This window comes from Saccopteryx leptura, chromosome 5, assembly GCF_036850995.1.
Source record: "Saccopteryx leptura isolate mSacLep1 chromosome 5, mSacLep1_pri_phased_curated, whole genome shotgun sequence".
Lineage (NCBI taxonomy): Eukaryota > Metazoa > Chordata > Mammalia > Chiroptera > Emballonuridae > Saccopteryx > Saccopteryx leptura.
In genome coordinates this window covers 108,357,676-108,379,772 of record NC_089507.1, presented here as the reverse complement: position 1 = coordinate 108,379,772, position 22,097 = coordinate 108,357,676, and the positions used below count along the sequence as shown (strand labels likewise).

The 22,097-nt window shown below is 41.2% G+C and overlaps 2 protein-coding genes across 6 annotated transcripts in view; one reads left to right on the top strand and one right to left on the bottom strand.

Annotated features, from left to right (window-relative positions):
- ARL5B (ADP ribosylation factor like GTPase 5B) overlaps positions 1-4,806 on the bottom strand; it is a 403,396-nt gene extending 398,590 nt beyond the window's left edge. For all 4 annotated transcript variants that reach the window (XR_010751750.1, XM_066387419.1, XM_066387420.1 and 1 more), the window contains exon 1: positions 4,474-4,806. Coding sequence is in view for 3 of the 4 variants with exons in the window: in XM_066387419.1 (XP_066243516.1) it covers positions 4,474-4,522 (49 nt within the window). In the remaining variant the exon portion in view is untranslated. The remainder of the gene's footprint in view (positions 1-4,473) is intronic.
- A 131-nt stretch (positions 4,807-4,937) lies between these two features.
- The window catches only part of NSUN6 (NOP2/Sun RNA methyltransferase 6), a 76,559-nt gene continuing 59,399 nt past the window's right edge, over positions 4,938-22,097 (top strand). Inside the window, exons 1-3 of one of the 2 annotated variants that reach the window (XM_066387416.1) lie at positions 4,938-5,089; positions 6,243-6,351; positions 17,742-17,897. In XM_066387416.1, coding sequence (XP_066243513.1) covers positions 6,334-6,351; positions 17,742-17,897 — 174 coding nt within the window. In that variant the 5' untranslated portion in view covers positions 4,938-5,089; positions 6,243-6,333. Of the gene's footprint in view, positions 5,090-6,242; positions 6,352-14,971; positions 15,469-17,741; positions 17,898-22,097 lie in introns of those variants that run through there. The other variant, XM_066387415.1, reaches the window with a different exon arrangement.

Sequence of the window (22,097 nt, the reverse complement as noted above, 5' to 3'; positions counted from 1 at the left end):
TCAAATGTACAAAGAAACTAAAGCAATAAGAAGTTGTAATTATTTAGGGGGAAAAAGTTGTGGAGAAAGGGAAACAATTTATAACACACTGTGGCTCAGCAGTAACAAAACTGTGTATTTACAACAGTGAAAGTGCAGATTAAACTTAAAAGCTATATTGGAATGATGAAGGAAAGGTCATAAAGGTACTTTCTTTTATATCATAGGACAAATGATTTGCACCTTTAAAAATAATGTTATATGTTAATTATATCTCAATTAAAAAACACAAATGGGCTCTGGCCAGTTGGCTCACTGGTAGAGCTTTGGCCCGGTGTGTGGATGTCCCAGGTCTGATTACCTGTTTGGGCACACAGGAGAAGGGGCCATCTGCTTCTCTACCCCCCCTCACTTCTCCCTCTCTTTCTCCCTCTCTCTCTCTCTCTCTCTCTCTTCCTCTCCCACAGCCATGACTTGATTGGTTCGAGCACCAGAGAGCTGAGGATGGCTCCTCGAGTCTCAGCCTCAGGTGGTAAAAATACCTTGGTTGAGAGCATGGCCCCAGACAGGGGTTCCTGGTAGACCCCGGTTGGGGCACATGCAACAAGCAGTCTGCCTCTCTATCTCCCCTCCTGTCACTTGGCAAAGAAACAAAAACAAAATAAAACACAAATGATGTTTAAAATTTCCATACATGCATATTATTCAAAATTATGGCCTGACCAGGCGGTGGCGCAATGGATAGAGCGTGGGAGTGGGATGTGGAAGGACCCAGGTTCGAGACTCCGAGGTCGCCAGCTTGAGCGTGGGCTCATCTCTGGTTTGAGCAAAAGCTCACCAGCTTGGACCCAAGGTCACTGGCTCGAGCAAGGGGTTACTCGGTCTGCTGAAGGTCCCTGGTCAAGGCACATATGAGAAAGCAATCAATGAACAACTAAGGTGTCGCCACGAAAAACTGATGATCGATGCTTCTCATCTCTCTCCGTTCTTGTCTGTCTGTCCCTATCTATCCCTCTCTCTGACTCTCCCTCTGTCCCTGTAAAAAAATTAATAAATAAAAATTATGGAAGTATATACTGGAAAAGAGTCAAGACATTAAAGAGATTGGACTAATATATTTACCATAAATAGCACTAAGACATTAGCCCTGTTTAACTTTAAAAAATGTATACATGTCAATTTGATATAAAATTTTATGTTTAAAAACACCAAAAAATTCAACAAACATTGTTTAGATTGGAGATACAGCAGTGAATAAGACAAAGCTCATGCCTTGGAAGTTATTTCTTTTAAAATAGACAAGTAAACAAATAAATGTATGATTACACATTTTTACACATAACAATGTTAGTCCAAAAAATAGAGAATGAGTATTGGGGTGGGAAGAGTGGTCAGGGATGGCCTCTCTGAGAAGTGACATTTGATCAGAAATCTGAACCATTTGAAGTAAGGGATAAAGAATATTCCAGAAAACAAGGAGCAGACAGATGGTAAGTTTAAGTTTCATATGTTTGAAACCAGAAAAAAAGTCCAAATTAAGAGCAGAATAAGCTAAAGAGGAAAATGAAAGACACCAGATCTGAGCAGTCAGAACAATAACAATACCTTAAAAAATTGGCTGTCAGTGCTCAAGACATGAAATTCACTGATAATGATTGTTTAGATAATAAAATTAAAATGTCATTATTTGGTTCTGAAAATTAACTAACTACCATTAAACCCAAATTACATCATCCTTAAATCTGGATAATACAAAAAATAACTGATTTTTTTAAGGAAAAGACTATTAAAGGAAAGAAATGTTAAACTTTTGAGGTGAGTTTAAAGATATCATAGACATATGTATTTATTTTATACAAACACACAATAATAGAGATATACAAAACAATTATCTTTATAAAGATAATCAAGATTTTGAAATTCCTTTATTGATAAGTGTGTTGAAGTAATCAGTCTTGTACCTTAAAATTAATGTTCAGATTGTCAGTTAATTTGTCCATATAGAAAGTAAAAATACAGGACTAAAGTATCAACCCTTGACCTCAAAAATAACATACCATAACTAAACTGTTCAACTATTCTATGGCTTCCTCTATACAGTTTAAAGTCTCAGTCAACAAGCAAGTAAGGCGCTATGTATGGGATGTGGTTCCCCTGGTTACCTTTCCAACATCATCTCCTCTTAACTCCCCCACAGGCAAACTGAAATACAGCCACATTAAACTATAGTATTTTCAGCCTCCTTTCATAAACCAAATTAATTTCTCTCCTATTTGCATATTATTAGTCCTTCTACCTAGAATAACATGCCCCTTCTACTTAGCTGGCTAGCATGTTTTGTAAACTCCTACTTATCATAAAAGTCCAGGTATACCTTTTTCTGTAGTCTTTCAGGAACCACGTGAGAAAAAGTCATCATTTCCTTTTGGTGCCATCAACCACCACACTTCTATACTTATCGTTTAAATCCTTTACCTCACTGCATTTTTTCCTACTTCCGGCAAGTACTGATCTTTGAGCACTATAAGAGCAAGTAACTTTGTATCTTTTCTATTTGTTTTCAAAATCTTTGAATCTCCTATGCCTAAATCTAAAGCCTGGTTTATGCCCTATGACTAAATGTTAGTGGCATGAATCAATGAGAATAAAAAGACAGAAAAAAGCACTAGTACTAAATATACAACAGAAAAAACCCCAAAAACAAACAAAAATAGACAACAGGAAAGTTAAAGGAAATATCTAAATAGTCATGAGAATTTAGGAGACCTGAACAGTTATTAGACTATAAAAGCTGTCCACGAATGCCTTTCATTATCTCCTGAATTTTCCCTTTATATCCTCATCCCTTTTACTGATTAAGGAAAACTCAAAAAGCAAGATAAAGAGCAGTAATAAAACAGAGGGAGAAAGAGGAATGGGACAGGTTACCAGAGAGAAAGAGAGTATGACTTTGGTAATGTTTTATTTCTTAAACTACAGGAGAAGGTAGGTAGGTGATTATTGTAAGAATATACTTTTTAGCATGTCTTTAAATAGTGAATTTATATAACAAGGGTTAGAAAATATAAACTGCTGAAAAAAATAATGCATTACATTTATGATTAATATTCATAAGGAGATCAATTCTGGCCACTATGAAATTCACTTGAAAAGTGGTTTCTGGCCTGACCAGGCGGTGGCGCAAAGGATAGAGCGTCAGACTAGGACGCGGAGGACCCAGATTCGAGACCCCTGAGGTCGCCAGCTTGAGCACCGGCTCATCAGGTTTGAGCAAAGCTCACCAGCTTGAGCCCAAGGTCGCTGGCTCCAGCAAGGGGTCACTCGGTCTGCTGTAGCTCCCCCCCCTCCCCCCCGTCAAGGAACATATGAGAAATCAATCAATGAGCAACTAAGGAACCGCCACAAAGCATTGATGTTTCTCATCTCTCTCCCTTCCTGTCTGTTCCTATTTGTGACTCTCTCTGTCTCTGTCACACAAAAAAAGTGGTTTCTGTGTTAAATATTTACATATGTGTATATCTATATCTATATTTATAGCTTTGAAAAATATTTTAGTGTCCCTATCAACCAATGGAACAAGTGAACTAAAACCATTTCCTAGTCTTCATTTCTTAAATCCAGAAAAAAAAGATACCACATTAGCAGTAACAAATTGGTATCATCATAAAACTGGTTTTATTATGTCCAGGTATTAAACGCAAAATGAAACATTTCAATTACTAAGAAAATATTAAATGAACACCTAAAACTTGACCAATAGTCACTTCTTTTTTGTCTGGGTATTCTTTCTTCAGAAGACATCACATTTCATTCTCTTACTCAAAACAGGTTTTACAACTTCTTGGCCCTTTGGACTTGCAACTTCCAGATGTCTCATAACCAGTTCTAGACTAATTACGGACACGCAAGATCCTACCCAGAACCAAAAGCCTTTAGTTTTCTAACATCTAGGAAAGGATTAAAGAATTAAGGATGATTTCCAAAAAGCCATGTATTTCAAAAGGGCAACTCGTCCCGAGTCCTGAAAACCGGCGAAATAAGGGAGAACGTGAACATGAAGGCGCCCTGGCTTAAAGAGCAGGTCGGAAAACAAAGCAGCACTGGTTTAAAAAAAAAAAAAAAAAAAGTTGGTAAGTTTCAGTGCCGACACTTACCCTAGGGCAAGACTTAGGATGTTTAATTTGAAACATAAAAGGCACCCCAAATGCCTCCAGGTACCAAGAGGTGCTTTCCTCTTAGTTTCACTAATATCCAGAAATTTTTAGTTTGGGTTCTGGGACACCGAAACGCCTCCCCATTTCTCCGACACATCAGGTTTCTCCTGCACCTTCTCCCAGCTTAAAGTACTGAATTTCTACTCGCTCCCTTGACTAAGTCACTTCTCTGCGTCTCAGAACATCTGTGACCACCAAGAGCCCAGCCTCCTGCTGTTTCCTTCCGCGGCCAGAGCCCGTTCCACGGATCCGAGCGGTTGCGCAGCTCCATCCTCCTCACCTTGGTTACAGAAGAGGCTCCACAGTTTAGCGAAGATCAGCCCCATCATGAGCAGCTGGGCCGGCCGCGGGGTCCCTGAGCAGCAGGTGCCGCTGCGCCGGGGCCCCGACCGCGGCGCGGGCTGTGGAGTACCAAGGAGTAGCCGACTAAGCCCGCACGGAGAGGGAACTGGGTGGCGGAGAAGCCGTCTTCGGCCGCTCGCCTACCGATCGGAAGGCGCCGCGCCGCGTCCCTGCCGGAGCGTCCTTTGTTTCGAGCCCACTGAGCCCAATGCCGACCCGTAGTCCTCTCGGTCTGAACCCACCTACCCACCAAAGTCTCAACAGTCCCAAGCCCCGCCCCCGCTCCTCCTCCCTTCCCGATCTGGGGACCACCCATCGCCGGAAGAACGGCACCTGACGTGACCGCGCTTACGTCAACCCACGCCTTCGACGTGGCACTTTCTTCTGTTTGTTTCCGGTGTGTGGGTTCCAATGAGCCAGTTGTGTAGGACAGTGGTCGGCAAACCCCGCTGGGGAGCCACATGCTAACTGAACTCTGCATGAATCCCGTGCGCATCCCCGGTGCTGTGTATCCTGCGGCCTGTCTCCCCGTTGCCTGACCTACAGATATCCCGGTACCTGCGCGCCTGCACGTGGTATTTTGTGGTAAAGCCAGACTCAAGGGGCCAAAGAGCTGCATATGGCTCTCCGGCCGGGGTTTGCGGACCACTAGTGTAGGACGTAGGGGTGTGCGTGGGAGTTGGGTAGTTTCCCTGGGTGAACGCTTCTCCTGGTTTAGAACCATTTGCAGGGTTCTCTTGGGTCTCTGCTGTATGACAAGTGCGTCCCTGGCCTCTGAACTGGGCGGACCGACTGCAGTTCTTGGAGCTGGCTCCTTTTGCTGCATAGAAGTGGGAAGTGTCAGCTGACTTCTACCTATCACCCTGTGCTGTCCCGCAGCTTGTGGTTGTGCCTTGATTCTTAATTTTGAATGGAGGATCCGTGGCATTCCCGTAGCCATAGAAGTCAGTAGCCATAGAGTTCTGTGATTAACTTAAGGGCTCCACCTTTTGCCACGCATTGGGTATTTCTGTGAATCTCAAGCCACGAAATAAGAAAACTTGGATTTTTCAAAGTGTTCATTGGAAATACCTTAAATCTTGTTTTTCTTTAATCTCTTCCCATTGATTTGGGAGAGAGAGAAACATTACTTCAGTGTTTCACTTAGTTGTGTACCCATTGATTGCTTCTAAGTAGGTGCCCTCCTGGGGTTGAACCTGGACCTCTGGCACATTGGGTGGATGCTTTATCCACTGAGCCATGGTAGCTCAGTTGCTCAGCAACTCCTGGATGTGCCAAGGTTGCTGGTTGATCCTGGTTAGGTCACATATGAGAATCAACCAATGAAAGTATAAGTAAGTGGAACAATAAATGAATGCTTCTCTCTTTCTCTCCCCCTTCCTTCGTCCTTTCTTTCTGCCTTCCTTTCTCTTTATCTAAAAATCAATAAAATTAAAATGGAATCCCAGTAGTCTAATTCAACAAAATAGAAAAAAAAAGCTTATAAGTGCTGTACTTGAAGCAAAACAAACAAATTTCATGGGGAAAAATAGTTGAACTAGAGAATTAAAATATATATACCTAATACAACTTACAAGGAAGCTTACTTTGGAAAAACTCTGCAGCTGGAATTGAATTCAATTTATTACTTTTAACTCAGAAGTCTGTGTGTATAAAAACCAATTTGCTCTGTAATGCGTTCAATTCCATTTTCTTTTTCATAATTAGGTTCGAACAAATTCAGAAACTTCACAGCCTGGGATGAAATGTAACTAATTCCCTAAAACCAATTGAAGGAGTGAACTTAGTTGAAAAAACTATGGACTTTAGTCTGATGGTAGGTTTTACTCCTGGCAGCAAGTTCTTTTAACACACCAAACTACAGTTATAGCGTCCTATTGCACTTTGCTTTATTTTTCATCGCAATCACTGCGATTTTTTAAATATATTTTTTTATATTAATGGGGTGACATTGATAAATCAGGGTACATATGTTCAGAGACAACATCTCCAGGTTATTTTGACATTTGATTATACTGCATTCCCATCACCCAAAGTCCAATTGTCTTCTGTCACCTTCTAACTGGTTTTCTTTGTGTCACTGCGATTTTTTTTTACTAGACTCTCCACCAGCAAAGATTTCAACTTGATGAAAGCTAGATGATGTTTAGCATTTTTCAGCAATAAAGTATTTTTTAGTTAAGGCATGTACATTGTTTTCTAAGATATAATGCTATTGCACATTTAATGGACTACATTTTGGTGTAAACATTATTTATGTGCACTGGGAAACCAAAAAACTCATGACTCGCTTTATTGCAAGACTTGCTTTATTGTGGTGGTCTGAAAGCAAACCCATATCATCTCTGAGGTATGTTGTAAGGCCAGTGGCTGCCACCGTGGCCATGCAGGTTCTCATTGGATTTGGACAGACAGTAAAGGAACAGTGGAGCCGGAAAATGGTGGGCCACTCTGGTCTCGTTAAGGGCCGGCGAACAAACAGGCAGGGAAGACAGCTTCCCTCTCACTCAAGACCCTCAAAGCCCCAACTCATTCTCTGGACTCTCCCGGACTACCCTCAGAATCTCCCCTCTCCCCACTGCTCTGCAAAACAGGCTGGGGGTAAAAAAATGCCTTCTCCAACAAACAATAGCCCTGCCTAAGCAGGCAGGCTGTCCAATTTGCAAACTGCTATCCTGAGGGCAAGCACGCACAGCCTTCCATAGTTAATAAACACCATGGCACTGCCCCAATAAAAGCTAGCAAACCTAAAGAAAACATCTGTTTACCCAACATACCATATATCCTTATGTATAAGATGTACCCCTTTTTGAAAAATTTAGGGTCTAAAATCTGGGTGTATCTTATACAGTGGTTGTAGATTTTTTTTTCTTGCATTTCTGGCTTTTTTCACACTAGTTTTTGCGCTCATCGTTGTAAATTTAAATTTGCATTTCCCGCTTTTTTGCATTTGTTGTCATTGCACTCATTGTTTCACACTTCTTACTGGTATATTACAAATTATGTTTTGCCACATTCTGCCCAAAATGGCTCAGAAAAGATTTTCCTGCAGTGCTCAATTCAAGTTAAAAGTGATCCGGTTTGCAAAAGTGATTGGAAATTGTGCTGCTGAACGTAAATTTGGTCCTTCTTTAACTGAGAAATCAATCTGAGACTGGCTATAAGAAGAAATCCTACTGAAAACATCACAGCAGAAGGCGGCCATAAGAGGAAAGTCAGCAAAATGGCCTAATTCAGAGAGGGAACTGAAGATATGAAGAGCAAAGGGCAATTGGAATTCCTGTGTCCACAAAGAGAGTTCAACATGAGGCAAGAACTGCTGATGAAAAAGAAGTTACTGATTTCAAAGGACAATGTAATTGGTGCTTCAGGTTCATGAAAGGGAATGGACTAAGCATGTGTACACGCACCAGACTTGCCCAAAAGGTGCCTGAAAGCTACCAGCAGAAGATCCTTGACTTTCATCATTTTGTCATTCAGTGTTGGAAGACACATCAGTTTGAGTTGGGACAGATTGCAAATATGGACAAAGTCCCCCTTCAATTTGATGTCCCAAGTAACAGAACTGTTGATAAGAAGGGGGTAAAAACTGTAACTCTGAAGACAAGTGGGCATGAAAAGAGCCATTATACAGCTGTTCTAGCTTGTTGTGCTGGAACCAAGCTGCCTCCTATGCTGATTTTCAAACACAAATCAATGCCAAAAGAAGACATTCCTCGAGGAGTGATTGTCCACGTTCATGACAAGGGCTGGATGGATCAGGATGGGATGAAGATCTGGTTTGAGAAAGTTTGGAGAAGGAGACCAGGTGGGTTCTTACAGAAACCTGCCCTATTGGTGCTTGATCAGTTCGGGGCACACATAACAACAAATACAAAGAAGATTGCTGCACAGCAAAACCCCCCAAAACTTGCCATCATAACTGAAGGCTTGACATCCTGGCTCCAAACACTTGATGCGAGCATTAACAAACCCTTCAAAGCTGCCATGAGATGAATGGAACCAATGGATGAAGTCTCCTGGGGAGACACCAGCAGGAAGAATGAAAAAATCAACTATAGAAGAAGTTTGTACCTGGGTGAAAAGATCCTGGGATAATAACGAGATTGAGATCATTGTCAAGTCATTTAAGAAGTGTGGTATTTCAAATGCCACAGATGGAACTGAGGACTAGGCAATATATGAAGACTGATTCATCATCAGACACAGAGGATGGGAGATTTGACAGTGATGAGTTGTATAAATTTTATGATGAATAAAAAACTATGTAATTTTTTTTTTCAAATTTCAGGCCCCAAAATTAAGGTTTCTTATACATAGGAGTGTATTATACATGGGGAAATATGGTATGCCTCTATTTCATTACTTGTACATAGAGAAGTATGTGACTTATGCCCTCCCAGTGTTTTGATTCAAAGACCCTTTAAGTCTTATATGTGCTCCAACTTTCTGATACTGAAGGCAAGTTTTAACTTTACCTATAGAGGAAAAGGTGCTGACGAAGCCTATACAAATAACTTTCATGACTATGCATTGGCCAGTAAATATAAGTTATTTTGTGTCTGTGTTAATAGAGGCTTAAAGGAACATTTCTAGTCTTAGTTTTATTAAACAATAAGTACTAGATTTTGTAACTTAGCTTAAATTTTTACACATGGATATATACCACATTATTCTTTTTTTCTGGCTTTCAGTTTTTAAAGAAACAGTATCTGAAAACATTTTTTTGCGAGCCTTGAAGCAAAAAAAACCCCATTAAATATTTTCTTGGTGGCCTAATGATACTTTAAAGACAGTAAACTTTTTAAAATAGAATTTTATTGAGGTGATACTGGCTAACAATTTTACACGTTTCTAGAGACAGTAAATTTGAATTATTCTTTCAATTTTAATTAGCTCATCAACAAAACAACACAGAATAAGTGCTGGCAAGGATGTGGAGAAAAGGGAACCCTTCTGCACTGCTGGTGGGAATGCAGACTGGTGCAGCCACTATGGAAAACAGTATGGAGATTCCTCAAAAAATTAAAAATCGAACTGCCTTTTGACCCAGCTATACCACTTTTAGGAATATACCCCAAGAACACCATGGCACTGTTTCAAAAGAAGAAATGCACCTGACCTGCGGTGGCACAGTGGTTAAAGTGTCGACCTGGGACGCCGAGGTTGCTGGTTCAAAACCCTGGGCTTCCCTGGTCAAGGCACATGAGAGTTGATGCTTTCTGCTCCCCCCCTTCTCTCTCTCTCTGTCCCCTCTCTCTAATGAATAAATAAAATAATTAAAAAGAAAGAAATGTACCCCCATGTTTATGGCAGCATTGTTCACAATAGCGAAGATCTGGAAACAGCCCAAGTGTCCATCAGTGGACAAGTGGATTAAAAAGCTTTGGTACATATATACTATAAAATACTACTCAGCCATAAGAAATGATGACATCGGATCATTTACAACAACATGGATGGAACTTGATAACATACTGAGCGAAATAAGTAAATCAGAAAAAAATAAGAACTATATGATTTCATACATAGGTGGGACACAAAAATGAGACTCAGAGACATGGACAAAAGTGTGGGGGTTATAGGATGGGGAGGAAGAGAGGGAGGGGGTTGGGGGAGGGGCGGGGCACTAAGAAAACCAGTTAGAAGGTGACAGAAGACAATTGGACTTTGGGTGATGGGAATGCAGCATAATCAAATGTCAAAATAACCTAGAGATGTTTTCTCTGAACATATGTACCCTGATTTATCAATGACACCCCATTAAAATTAATTAAATAAAAAAATTAGGTAGAAGGAATATATTTGTGCAGTAGAGCCAATATTTTCATTGGTTCTACTCTTTTGAAATATATGAAACTTTGGTTGATCAACTGTTCTAATTTACTGTTATGTTCTCTACAATTTGCCTGACAAGATTGCTGTACGATTTTTAAAATATTTTTTCATATTAAAAATTTTATTGGCAGCCCTGGCCAGTTGGCTCAGCAGTAGAGCGTCAGCCTGGTGTGTGGAAGTCCTGGGTTCAATTTCTGGCCAGGGCACACAGGAGAAGCGCCCATCTGCTTCTCCACTCTTCTCCCTCTCCTTCTTCTCTCTCTCTCTCTCTTCTCCTCCTGCAGCCAAGGCTTCATTGGAGCAAAGTTGGCCCCGGCGCTGAGGATGACTCATGGCCTCCACCTTAGGTGGTAGAATGCCTCCAGTTGCAACAGAGCAATGGCCCAGTTGGGCAGAGCATCGCCACCCTCTGGTGGGCATGCTGAGTGGATCCCGGTCAGGCACATGCAGGAGTCTGTCTCTCTGCTGCCTCCCGGCTTCTCACTTCAGAAAAATACAAAAAAAAAAAAAAAAAAAAGTTTTATTGGTAGATTTAGAAATTGTAAGTTGTTTTTTTTTTTTGTTTTGTTTTTGTTTTCCCATTTTTCCAAAGCTGGAAATGGGGAGGCAGTCAGACAGACTCCCGCATGCGCCCAACAGGGATCCACCCGGCATGCCCACCAGGGGGCGATGCCCCGCCCCTCTGGGGCGTCGCTCTGTCGCATCCAGAGCCATTCTAGCACCTGAGGCAGAGGCCACAGAGCCATCCTCAGTGCCCAGGCCATCTTAGCTCCAATGGAGCCTCGCTGCGAGAGGGGAAGAGAGAGACAGAGAGGAAGGAGAGGGGGGGGGGGGTGAAGAAGCAGATGGGCGCTTCTCCTGTGTGCCCTGGCCGGGAATCGAACCCGGGACTCCCGCACGCTAGGCCGACGCTCTACCGCTGAGCCAACTGGCCAGGGCCTATAAGTTTTTACTACTGAAAGGAAACTAGTCATAACTGGAAAATGACTTTAACAGACTATAGTTGTGTAAACCATGCCAATGTATCAGTTACACATATAAAAATGGTATTAGGGATACTAGTCAATAATTTAATCAAACTAGCCTGACCTGTGGTGGCGCAGTGGATAAAGCATCGACCTTGAACACTGAGGTCGCCGGTTCAAAACCCTAGGCTTGCCTGGTCAAGACACATATGGGAGTTGATGCTTCCTGCTCCTTCCCCTTCCCTCTCTCTCTCTAAAAAATTAATAAAGTCCTAAAAAAAAATACTATGTACAACCTTTAAAAAAAATAATTTAATCAAACTAGAGAATGTTGAGTAATATGCTTATTTTTTATTTAAATTTTTTTAAAATTTATTGACTGATTTAGAGAGGAAAAGGGAGAGAAACACATCAACTTGTTGTTTCACCTAATCATGCATTCATGAATATGAAATGGTTGAGCCTTGTATATATTCCTTGATGGGGTTCGAACTGCAACCTTGGTTGGACAATATGGGGACAATGCTCTACCAACTGAGCTACTTGGTCAAAGCCAGTGGTTGATTCTTGTATGTGCTCTGACACGGGATCTAACTGGTGTACCCAGAAGATGCTCTAACCCAGTGGTTGGCAAACTCATTAGTCAACAGAGCCAAATATCAACAGCACAATGATTGAAATTTCTTTGGAGAGCCAAATTTTTAAAACTTAAACTGTATAGGTAGGTACATTCCTTATCGAGGTAGCACCCACAGGTGGTATTTTCTGGAAGAGCCACACTCAAGGGACCAAAAAGCCACAGGTGGCTCGCGAGCCGTGGTTTGCCAACCACTGCTCTAACCAACTGAGCTACCAGACCAGAGTGCCAAGACCAGCTCAGCAATGGGTGTGTGCACAAAAGGAAGGTACTGCAGGACTTAAGAAAAAATACATAAGACACAACATAGAGAAAAGATGGGTACAGGGGACTCCCAGCCTCTAGGACTGAGAGCCCAGATCTCTGCAGTCTCATTGTATTTATTCATCTCTTTGCTCATCAAGCAAATTAGCAGAGCCTGCGTCAAATTAGCATGGATTCAGGTGTAGAAAAAGATGACTGACTAATACCTTTCAGGTATGTAGAGAAAAGACCATAGAGATCAGCTGTTTCCTTTAAACAATCTTATCAGTGCTTGCTGGGGTAGCGTTCTGTCCCCGCAGGACTTGGCGTTCCGAAGTCCCCACCAAAGACTTGTTTCAGGGCAGCATCTAATCTCTGGCCATTTTCCTACACCAGAGTTGTAATACACTTTCTAACTGGAGCACTTTTTAACACCTTTGTGATCTTTTATTTTACTTTATTTTATTTATTTAGGTGAGAGGAGGGGAAATAGTGAGGCATACTCCCACATGCTCCTCTACCGGGATTCACCCAACAAACCCATTGGGGCCGATGCTCAAGTTCTGAGCTATTTTTCGCACCGGAGGCTGCCATGCTCAGACCAACTGTGCCTAGGGCCACATTGAACCAAATGAGCCACTGGTCATGGGAGGGGGGGAGTGAGAGAGAAGGGGGTAAGGGAGGGTGAGAGAAGCAGATGGTCGCTTCTCCTGTGTGCCCTGATCAGCAATCAAACCCAGGACATCCAGGCAGATGCTCTATCCACTGAACCACTGGCCAGAGTCAATTTTTTTTTTTCTTTTTTTTTTTCTTTTCTAATTTAGTGAGAGGAGGGGAGGCAGAGGCAGACTCCTGCATTGTGCCCTGATTGGGATCCACCTTCAAACCCACTAGGAGGCGATGCTCTGCCCATCTGGGGCCCTTACTCCATTGAAACGAGAGCCATTTTTTAGCACTTGGGGCAGAGGCCATGCAGCCATCTTTAGCGCCTGGGACCAATTCGCTCCAATTAAGCCGTGGCTGCAGGAGGGAATGGAAGGGGAAGAGAGAGAGAGAGAGAAGCAAGAGGGGGAGGGTGGAGAGGCAGATGGGCACTTCTTCTGTGTACCCTGACCGGGAGTCGAACCCAGGACATTCAAATGTTGGTCCGATGCTCTACTGTTGAGCCAATGGGCCAGGGCTCTGATTTTTTTTTTTCTTAAAACATCATTTAAAAAACTTTTAAAAACTAATTTCAGCGTAGTCCTTGATCCAGAAGAGGTAACACTATGCCAACTGCAGGTTGTAATATGCTTTCTTTGGATCAAACCTTAACACCAAAAATCCTCTTCATCAGCATAACGGTCACTACAAAAATGTCTAGCCAAGGATAGTCTGAGTCCTCACCACTGTTCACATGTGCTGAACTAGTGAACTAATTTACAGCAAATAATGTGTTTTTTCAGCATTTTCTTTCTCTAGTTCACACATTATGTCCATTCATTTATCTCCTCATTCAGTACTTGAGTGCCTATATGTGTTCGGACCTGGGTATGAAGTGGTATGATAAAGGCACTCCCCTCTCTGAATTTATAATCTAGGGCAATTTGTTCTTCCCTCTCTCAGCTCCTAAATATTTTCCAGTCATCATTGGTGCTACGGTCACCACAATGTTGAGACTACAAAGATTCCTTTGGAAATGCCTGGTCTAGACATTTTCCTAATCATTTGCAGATAATATAAACATGGAAGAATCCCATGAATTTATTGAAGAAGTATGCCATGGTGGAAAGAAGTCAGGTGGCTACAATTTTTATCCTGACTTTCTCACTAACTTGTGAGGCTGCTGAGAGTTATTTCAGCTCTGGTAGTCTTCTTTTACTCCTGTGTGAAGAGATAATGATAACCCCCTTACAAGGTTGTCGTGCAGCCTAATGGATGAAAGTTAATTTTTTTTTATTTTTACAGAACCTGATCAATGTATCAGAGAATGCAGCTATTATACTTTAAAATATATATATATATATATATATTCATGTGAGAATTAAAGAACGAAAGGTTCTAAGCCAAAACTCTCTCCTACAGTAACGTTAATGAATTAGTTACTGCAAAAAACACTAAGTCAAGAAACAGGATAATTATTTTTAGTTTCCAAATAAATCATAAAATGCCTCAGTGACTGGCTCAGTGACTTTTATGAGGTGCCTTCTCCCTGTAGCATAAAAAGATTATACCAAAGGTCTCCCGAGCTTTAAAGTATACATCAACTAATTATAAATACTTTCTGTGGGTTTTTAACTTTTACCTGAGGGCCCGTTAGCCCAGTTTTTGAAAATCTGAATAGTATTGATTCACAACTGAAGTCAGATCTGTATGCCTGAAAAAGCTAATTTCATGAAATCAAAGGATGGCTGATGGGTCCAAATAAATTTTGTCTTCGTCCTTTCTTTGGACGTCCTCAAGCACTTATTGGACTCCTCACCTATTCAGGCCAACAGTTCGGACTCAATCCACACCATCTCTCCATTTCCCACTTACCTCCACCAGCCCTCCCGGCCCAAGTGCTGGGTCGGTTCGCTCTCCTGGACAGCCACCCGCTCCGAGCTACTCCCTCTCCCTGCCCTGCCCCGCCCCGCCTCGGTATGCGAACGCGGCACCCACCGAGCTCGGGAAACCCGGGCGTAAGGCTCTCGCATGACGTAGCGGCAATGTACGGCTGCGGATTGGTAGGCCGGATACGTGGGGCCGCGTCGCCGGAAGTGACGCGTCAGAAAGCGCTTTGTGCGGAGGAACTGGAGGCGCGGGTTTGGAAATTAGGCCTTACGGTTGAGTGCGTCTGAGCCGGTCCAGTTTTCTGTCCAGTTTAGAAGGGACTGCTTGTTAGGCCTTTTGGTTGTTCTCAGCAACGTGAGTGGCATTGCCCAGGGTGATTTCTTGAGCGTCCCTAAAGGAGGACTGAGGACGGGTGTGGTGCCGCCGAGGAAGCCGATTAAAACTGGCTGCGCTGGACAAATTGTGGATGATCCTTCGCACTTCCGAATTTAACCCGGCGTCAGCGGCGCGGTTTTCCTGGGCATCTGGTGGTCCCGGCACGTTGCGGTGGTATTCATTGCCCAAGCACTGCTCAGTGTAATTTGGAAAAAAAGAAAAACCATCGTGTTCAGTGTTTCTCTTGGAGAAGTTAGCAATAGGGAAAATGTCTGTTTTCCCTAAAATATCTTTGAGACTTGAGGTTGAAAACTATCTTAAAGAGGGCTTTATGAATAAAGAGGTAGGTCTGATAAATATATAAGATGATAATTGCAAACATTCAAATATTTACATACCCTAGAGAATTAGAAAAAAAAGTCTAAAAGGACACTTATCTCCATAGTCGTTGTTTCTTACTAGTCTTTAAGAGTGTAAGAAATGCCAGTATCTTTCCGCAGGAATTTAATCAGTGCTTTCCTAAAGAACGGGTAAATTCCCTGGGAATAGGGAAGAAGGAAGAGAAAAATTTGGTTTTATTCCTGGCAGTGGCACTGAAGGGCTTACAGAGATGAACAAGAAAAGACCCCACCCCATCCCCCACCCCGTCCTGGAGAATATGTTGTGTTTAAAGATACCGGAGTAGTCTAGAGCGCTGGTTCCCAATTCCTGGGCCGCGGACCGGTCCGTGGGCCATTTGGTACCCATCCACAGAGAAAGAATAAATAACTTAAATTATTTCCGTTTTATTTACACTTAAGTCTGAACGATGTTTTATTTTTTAAAAATGACCAGATTCCCTCTGTTACATCCGTCTAAGACTCACTCTTGACGCTTGTCTCGGTCACGTGATACATTTATCCATCCCACCCTAAAGGCCGGTCCGTGAACATATTTTCTGACATTAAACCGGTCCAAGGCCCCAAAAAAGGTTGGAGACCACTGGTCTAGAGCGCTCACTCTGGTGCTCAGGTGGAAGAGATGCTGTAATATTGTCCAGTGCTTCTTAAATGCCACTAGTTGTGCTAAGTGATTTGCAGACGGTTACATCTTGCTCCTAGCAATCTTTTTCAGTAGCGATTTCCTCCTCTGACCAGAACTCAGGTCAGAGAATGAGGCTCCAAAGAATCACTTAACACCCAAATTGATGCAGCTTTCAGGTAACAGTGCTGAAATCTGAAGCTTGAAAGGTACAGTTTTTTACTTCTGTAGGAAATTTTGTAGTTTCCAAATCTTTGGTTTTCCATTCAAAGTAAAGCCGCTTGAAATGTTCCTCATTTTTGAAAATGTTGCTGAAGCCATGACCTTTACATTTGATTTCTACACTTTATTTCCAAAAATTATGTTAAGGACTGGACCATGTGAAAAGAGAAACTACCTTCTCTTGATTTCAAAGAACTTAAAAGGAACATAGTAAGAAAAATGGAGGCATTCAGCATTTTTTTCTCAGAATTTTAAAAAATTGTCAACATTGTTTTATAAAAGAAGATCCAAATACTCTTCTTTATTTTTTTAAAGATTTTATTTATTGATTTTCCAGAGGGGTGATGCTCAAGAAGTATCAACTCATAGTTGCTTCACTTTAGTTGTTCATTGATTACTTGTCAGATGTGCTTTAACCTGGCAAGCCCAGGGTTTTGAAATGAGGACCTCAGCATTCCAGGTCCACGGTGCTGTATCCACTGCACCACCACAGGCCGGGCACCAGATACTTTTTTTTTGACACCACCTCTGCCCCAAACCCACTAATTGTATGACTTTACAAAAAGAAAAACACTTTTTTTTTTTTTTGAAAATTATCAAGGATATTTTGACAAAGTAAAAAAGGATTATTTGGGTTTTTTCTTTTAGAATGTAAACCTTGAGAAAGTACTAATACTTTCAGTCTGGCAGTTTTGTAGACAGGAGGTTTGTAAAGACAGTATAGTCAAAGGTGACAACAATGGGGAAATACATTATTAAAAAGCTTTAGTTAATTATAAGGTGACTTGGTTGTTTGAATCTATAACTTCATTTCTGACACCTTTGCTACCCAACTTTTTTTGACAATATCTATTTGTTACATTTACTAATACTATTTAAAAAGTTGATGTCATGTGGGAATCTTTGGATGACACTCTCAGTGTTATGTCTTCAAATCCTGGTGTGTTAAAAGACTAATGACCCGTTTGCTCTAGGATATGAGGTTATTAAGTAAATAGCTCTACAGAAGTGGTGTAACAGTTAAGACATTATAAATAAGTAGAATGAAGTCCCAGATTTATATGAATAAACATAGCTGTTATTAACATATTCAAAATATTAATGATGCTTTGAAGTTGAGGCAATGTTTTTCTAAGCCTTTATGTCAGGCATTTTGTTAGGTGTTTATTACCACAGTTAAACCCAAGAGCTCTGTGAAGTAGTGATGCTATTCCCTGAGAGTTATTAACATGTAAATAGTACAGCAAAATGAAATGGAACTTAACAATTGCTGAAAGATGTTCATAAATTGGAACAAATATATATGCATGTTCTGTTTAATATTTTTAATTCATATAATGAAATTGAAACAATAACTTGTTCTCTTCCTTTTAGGTTGTATCAGCTTTTGGTAAACAAGAAGCAGAAAGGAAGTTTGAAACTCTGTTAAATCGCTTGTCACATCCTCCATCATTCACAACTGTCAGAGTAAATACTTATCTAGCCTCAGTGCAGTGTGTGAAAAACCTGTTATTTGATGAACTTCAGAAGGTTTGTGCAAATGTTTTATGTCATTATGTAAATAATTATTTTTCTACAGTCTATGTCATGTTGCTTCCCACTAAGATCCTGTGAATGATATAATACTGTTTTACAAATAAGGAAGTTAAGGATCATGAATATTAAATTCTTCAAGATCACAAAGTGATTGGTAATGCTAGAACTTGAAGCTAGCACTACTGATTCTGAATTTATTTTTAGTGATTAGATAGGTCACCCAACCCTTTGGGCTCCAGTTGCTTCATCATTAAAATACACATGAAGAGGTCCAGTCTAATCCTAGAAGTCTGTGAGGTTTTTTAATAAGCAGTATATAACTTTCAGGAGGACAGAGTGTATAATTATGGTGAGCCCAGAGGTAGAGAAGTATTTACTGATTACCTATAGGATTATATTTTTAAGTAACATTAAAAAAAAATCTGATGGAGAATTATTTTATTATCTTTAATAAAAGCATGAAATTAGAAAAATATAAAGAATATATATTTTTAAATAAAATAAATTATCTTTTGTTCAGCAAAATAGTTTTGGCATAATACTTGTTTTAAGTACATGAAAACAGTGTTCTAAAATGGCACTTTGTAAATTCCAAACATAAAAAAAATTCAAATTTTCTTATTGTAGTTTGCTTTTAGAAGCTGTGCAGCCTCCAAAGAAATATAAAATGGAGGAAAACATGCTCGAAGAACTACTTCAAATTGTATTTTGTAGTTATTAAAGTTCTTAAAACAATTAACTTGTAGGTCTCAGCAGACCTACAGTGTGTCCATAAAGTCATGCTGTCCTTTTGACCAGTCACAGGAAAGCAACAAAGGACAATAGAAATGTGAAATCTGCACCAAATAAAAGGAAAACTCTCCCAGTTTCATACCTATTCAGTGCAGTTCGATGTGGGCTCATGCACAGATTTTTTAGGGCTCCTTAGGTAGCTATCCCATATAGCCTCTACAGACTCGTCACTGACTGATGGCTACCAGAATGGGTTTCTCCACCAAACTGCCGGTTTCTTTCAACTGCTTATCCCACCGAGTAATGTTATTCCTATGTGGTGGCATGATCGTTATAAACGTGCCGATATTCACGTTGCACTTTGGTAATGGATTCGAATTTAGCGAGCCACAGAACACACTGAACTTTCCTCTGTACTGTCCACATCTTGACTGGCATGGCCACGGGCTGCTCCGCTGTATACACTATGTTACATCATCATCTGCACATGTGCACATGCTGCCACATCATCCTACAGAAACTGGGAGGGTTTTCCTTTTATTTGGTGCAGATTTCACATTTCTATCGTTTTTTGTTGCTTTCCTGTGACCAGTCAAAAGTGCACCATGACTTTACGGACACACTGTATTTCTACCTAATTACATACTATGTAAATTAAAAACAAGAGGCAAGCATGATTACAGGGCTTCCAATTGTATATCACTCTCAGTGTTACCAGTTTACTCTAGGTGTAATCAGAAACTCAGAAAAATATCACTGGTATTGATACTCCTTAAGAAAAATTCTATAAATGTCAAGTTGTGAGTAGATGACTGTTATAAGAAGAACCAGCTGTGGTATCTGAGTGTAAGACTTGGAGAAAAATTAACCTGAGGTTTACTTATTGATAGTAAAAATTTCATTGAAAGTAATGATGCTAGGCATATGCTATAAGCAGCTCCTCTAAGTTACTAAATTATTACCTTTTTTTAAAAATTGATTTTATAGAGGAAGAGAGAGAGAAAGACAGAAACATTGGTTTGTTCCTGTACGTGCCTGACTGGGGATCAAACCCACATCCTCTGCACTTTGAGACAGTGCTCTAACCAACTGACCTATCTGGCCAGGGCCTAAATTATTACTTTTGTATAACTGTGCCAGTAGAAAGGAAACTGTTCTGAGGCCTATCAGAAGTATTCATAACTGATGTAGATCTGGATTGTTTTCTAGCAAAATTATTCCTAGGGCTTACTCTACTCTCCCAGTCTGTTGGGTATACGAGATCCCGTGGGCTAGCATTGAGGATAGGCAGACAGAATCACTCTGGGTGGGCATTGAGTTCCTTTCCTTAAAAGTTAGAGAAGTTTGGATCCTCAGTGTTAGGTAGGAAATTGGAGGTAGAGCAATACTACACTGCTCACAAAAATTAGGGGATATTTTATCACTTCATATTCATTTTGAAATATCCCCTAACTTTTGTGAGCAGTATAGTTGCTAGCAGGAAAGGGGACTTGGAGAAGGTGTGAGACTATAAATTTTCTTTCTTCTTTCATATTCCACACTTCCATGTGTCCCACCCAAGGAGATGTCCTAAATGGAATGATGTAAGAGTAGGTGCTTTGTCCACAAATTTTTCTGGGCCACATATTGAAATTTAATAATTTATCATTTTATTTAGCTGGTGAGCATATGTAGAAACTGGAAACTTCGTATTTTGCAAGTGGAAATGTCAATGGTTTGGCCTCTTTGAAATACAATTTGGTAGTCTCTTAAAAAGTTATACTTTGGCCCTGGCTGGTTGGCTCAGTGGTAGAGCATCGGCCTGCTGTGCAGGAGTTCCAGGTCCGATTCCCGGCCAGGGCACACAGGAGAAGCGCCCATCTGCTTCTCCACCCCTCCTCTTCTCCTTCCTCTCTGTCTCTCTCTTCCGCTCCCGCAGCCAAGGCTCCACTGGAGCAAAGTTGGCCCGGGCACTGAGGATGGCTCCATGGCCTCTGCCTCAGGCGCTAGAATGGCCCTGGTCACAACAGAGCAATACCCCAGGTGGGCAGAGCATCGCCCCCTGGTGGGCATGTTGGGTGGATCCCGGTCAGGTGCAAGCAGGAGTCTGATTGCCTCCCTGTTTCCAACTTCAGAAAAAAAAAAAAAAAAAAAGTTATACTTTGTGCATATGTGTGTGTGTGTGACAGAGACAGAGAGACACAGATAGGCACAGACAGACAGGAAGGGAGAGAGATGAGAAGCATTAGTTCTTCATTGCAGCACCTTAGTTGTTCATTGATTGTTTCTCATATGTACCTTGACCGGGGGTGGGGGGTGAGGGGTGTTACAGCAGATGAGTGACCCCTTGCTCAAACCAGCAACCTTGGGCTCAAGCTGGTGAGCCTTGCTCAAACCAGATGATCCTGCACTCAAGCTGGCGACCTCAGGGTTTCAAACCTGGGTCTTCTGTGTCCCATTCTGACGCTCTATCCATTGTGCCACCACCTGGTCAGGCTTAAAAAGGTATGCTTAAACTTACTATGCAACTCATGAATGAAAACATGTGTCTGAATCAATGCTTGAACGTGAATATTCATAGCAGCATTGTTCATAGTATCTAAAAGTAGAAATTATCCAAATGTATATCAACTATGAATAGAAAAATAAAATGCAGTATATTCATACACTGAAGTACACTATTCAGCAGTAAAAGTAATGAAGTGATACATGCTTCAACAGTGGTGAACCTTGGAAACATTATTGTAAGTGAAAGAAACCACACACAAGACATTAATTATATATATGGTATGATTTCACTTATAGGAAATGTCTAGAAAAGACAAATTTATAAAGAAAGAAAGTAGATTAGTATTTGCCTGGGGTTGGAGCTAGGACCTTGGATTGACTACAAATGGGCATAAGGCATCTTTGTGGTGATGGAAATCATCTAAAACTGAGTTGGGTGGTGGCACAATTCTTTAAGTTTAATAAAAATCATTGAACTTCACACTGAAAATGGGTACATTTTAGCCCTGACTGGGTGGTTCACTGGAAAGAGTGTCATCCAGCATGACAAGGTCACAGGTTTGATCCCTGATCATGGCACATATGAGAGAGAAGCAACCAATGAGTGTCCAACTAAGTGGAACAACAAACTGGGGCTTTCTCTCTCTCTTTCTGTCTCTGTCTCTCACTCATCTCTTCTGTCTCTCTCCTTCTCCCTCTCAAATTAAACCTCAATAAGGCTGTTTTTAAAAGGACATGTGGCAGAAGCAAACAGAAAAAGAAGCAGGTGATATGATTGGTCTAAAAGTAAGTTTATTTGGCCTGACCAGTGGTGGTACAGTGGATAGAGCGTTGGACTAGGATGCAGAGGACCCAGGTTCGAGACCCCGAGGACGCCACCTTGAGCGTGGGCTCATCGGGTTTGAGCAAAGCTCACCAGTTTGGACCCAAGGTTGCTGGCTCGAGCAAGGGGTCACTCGGTCTGCTGGAGCCCCT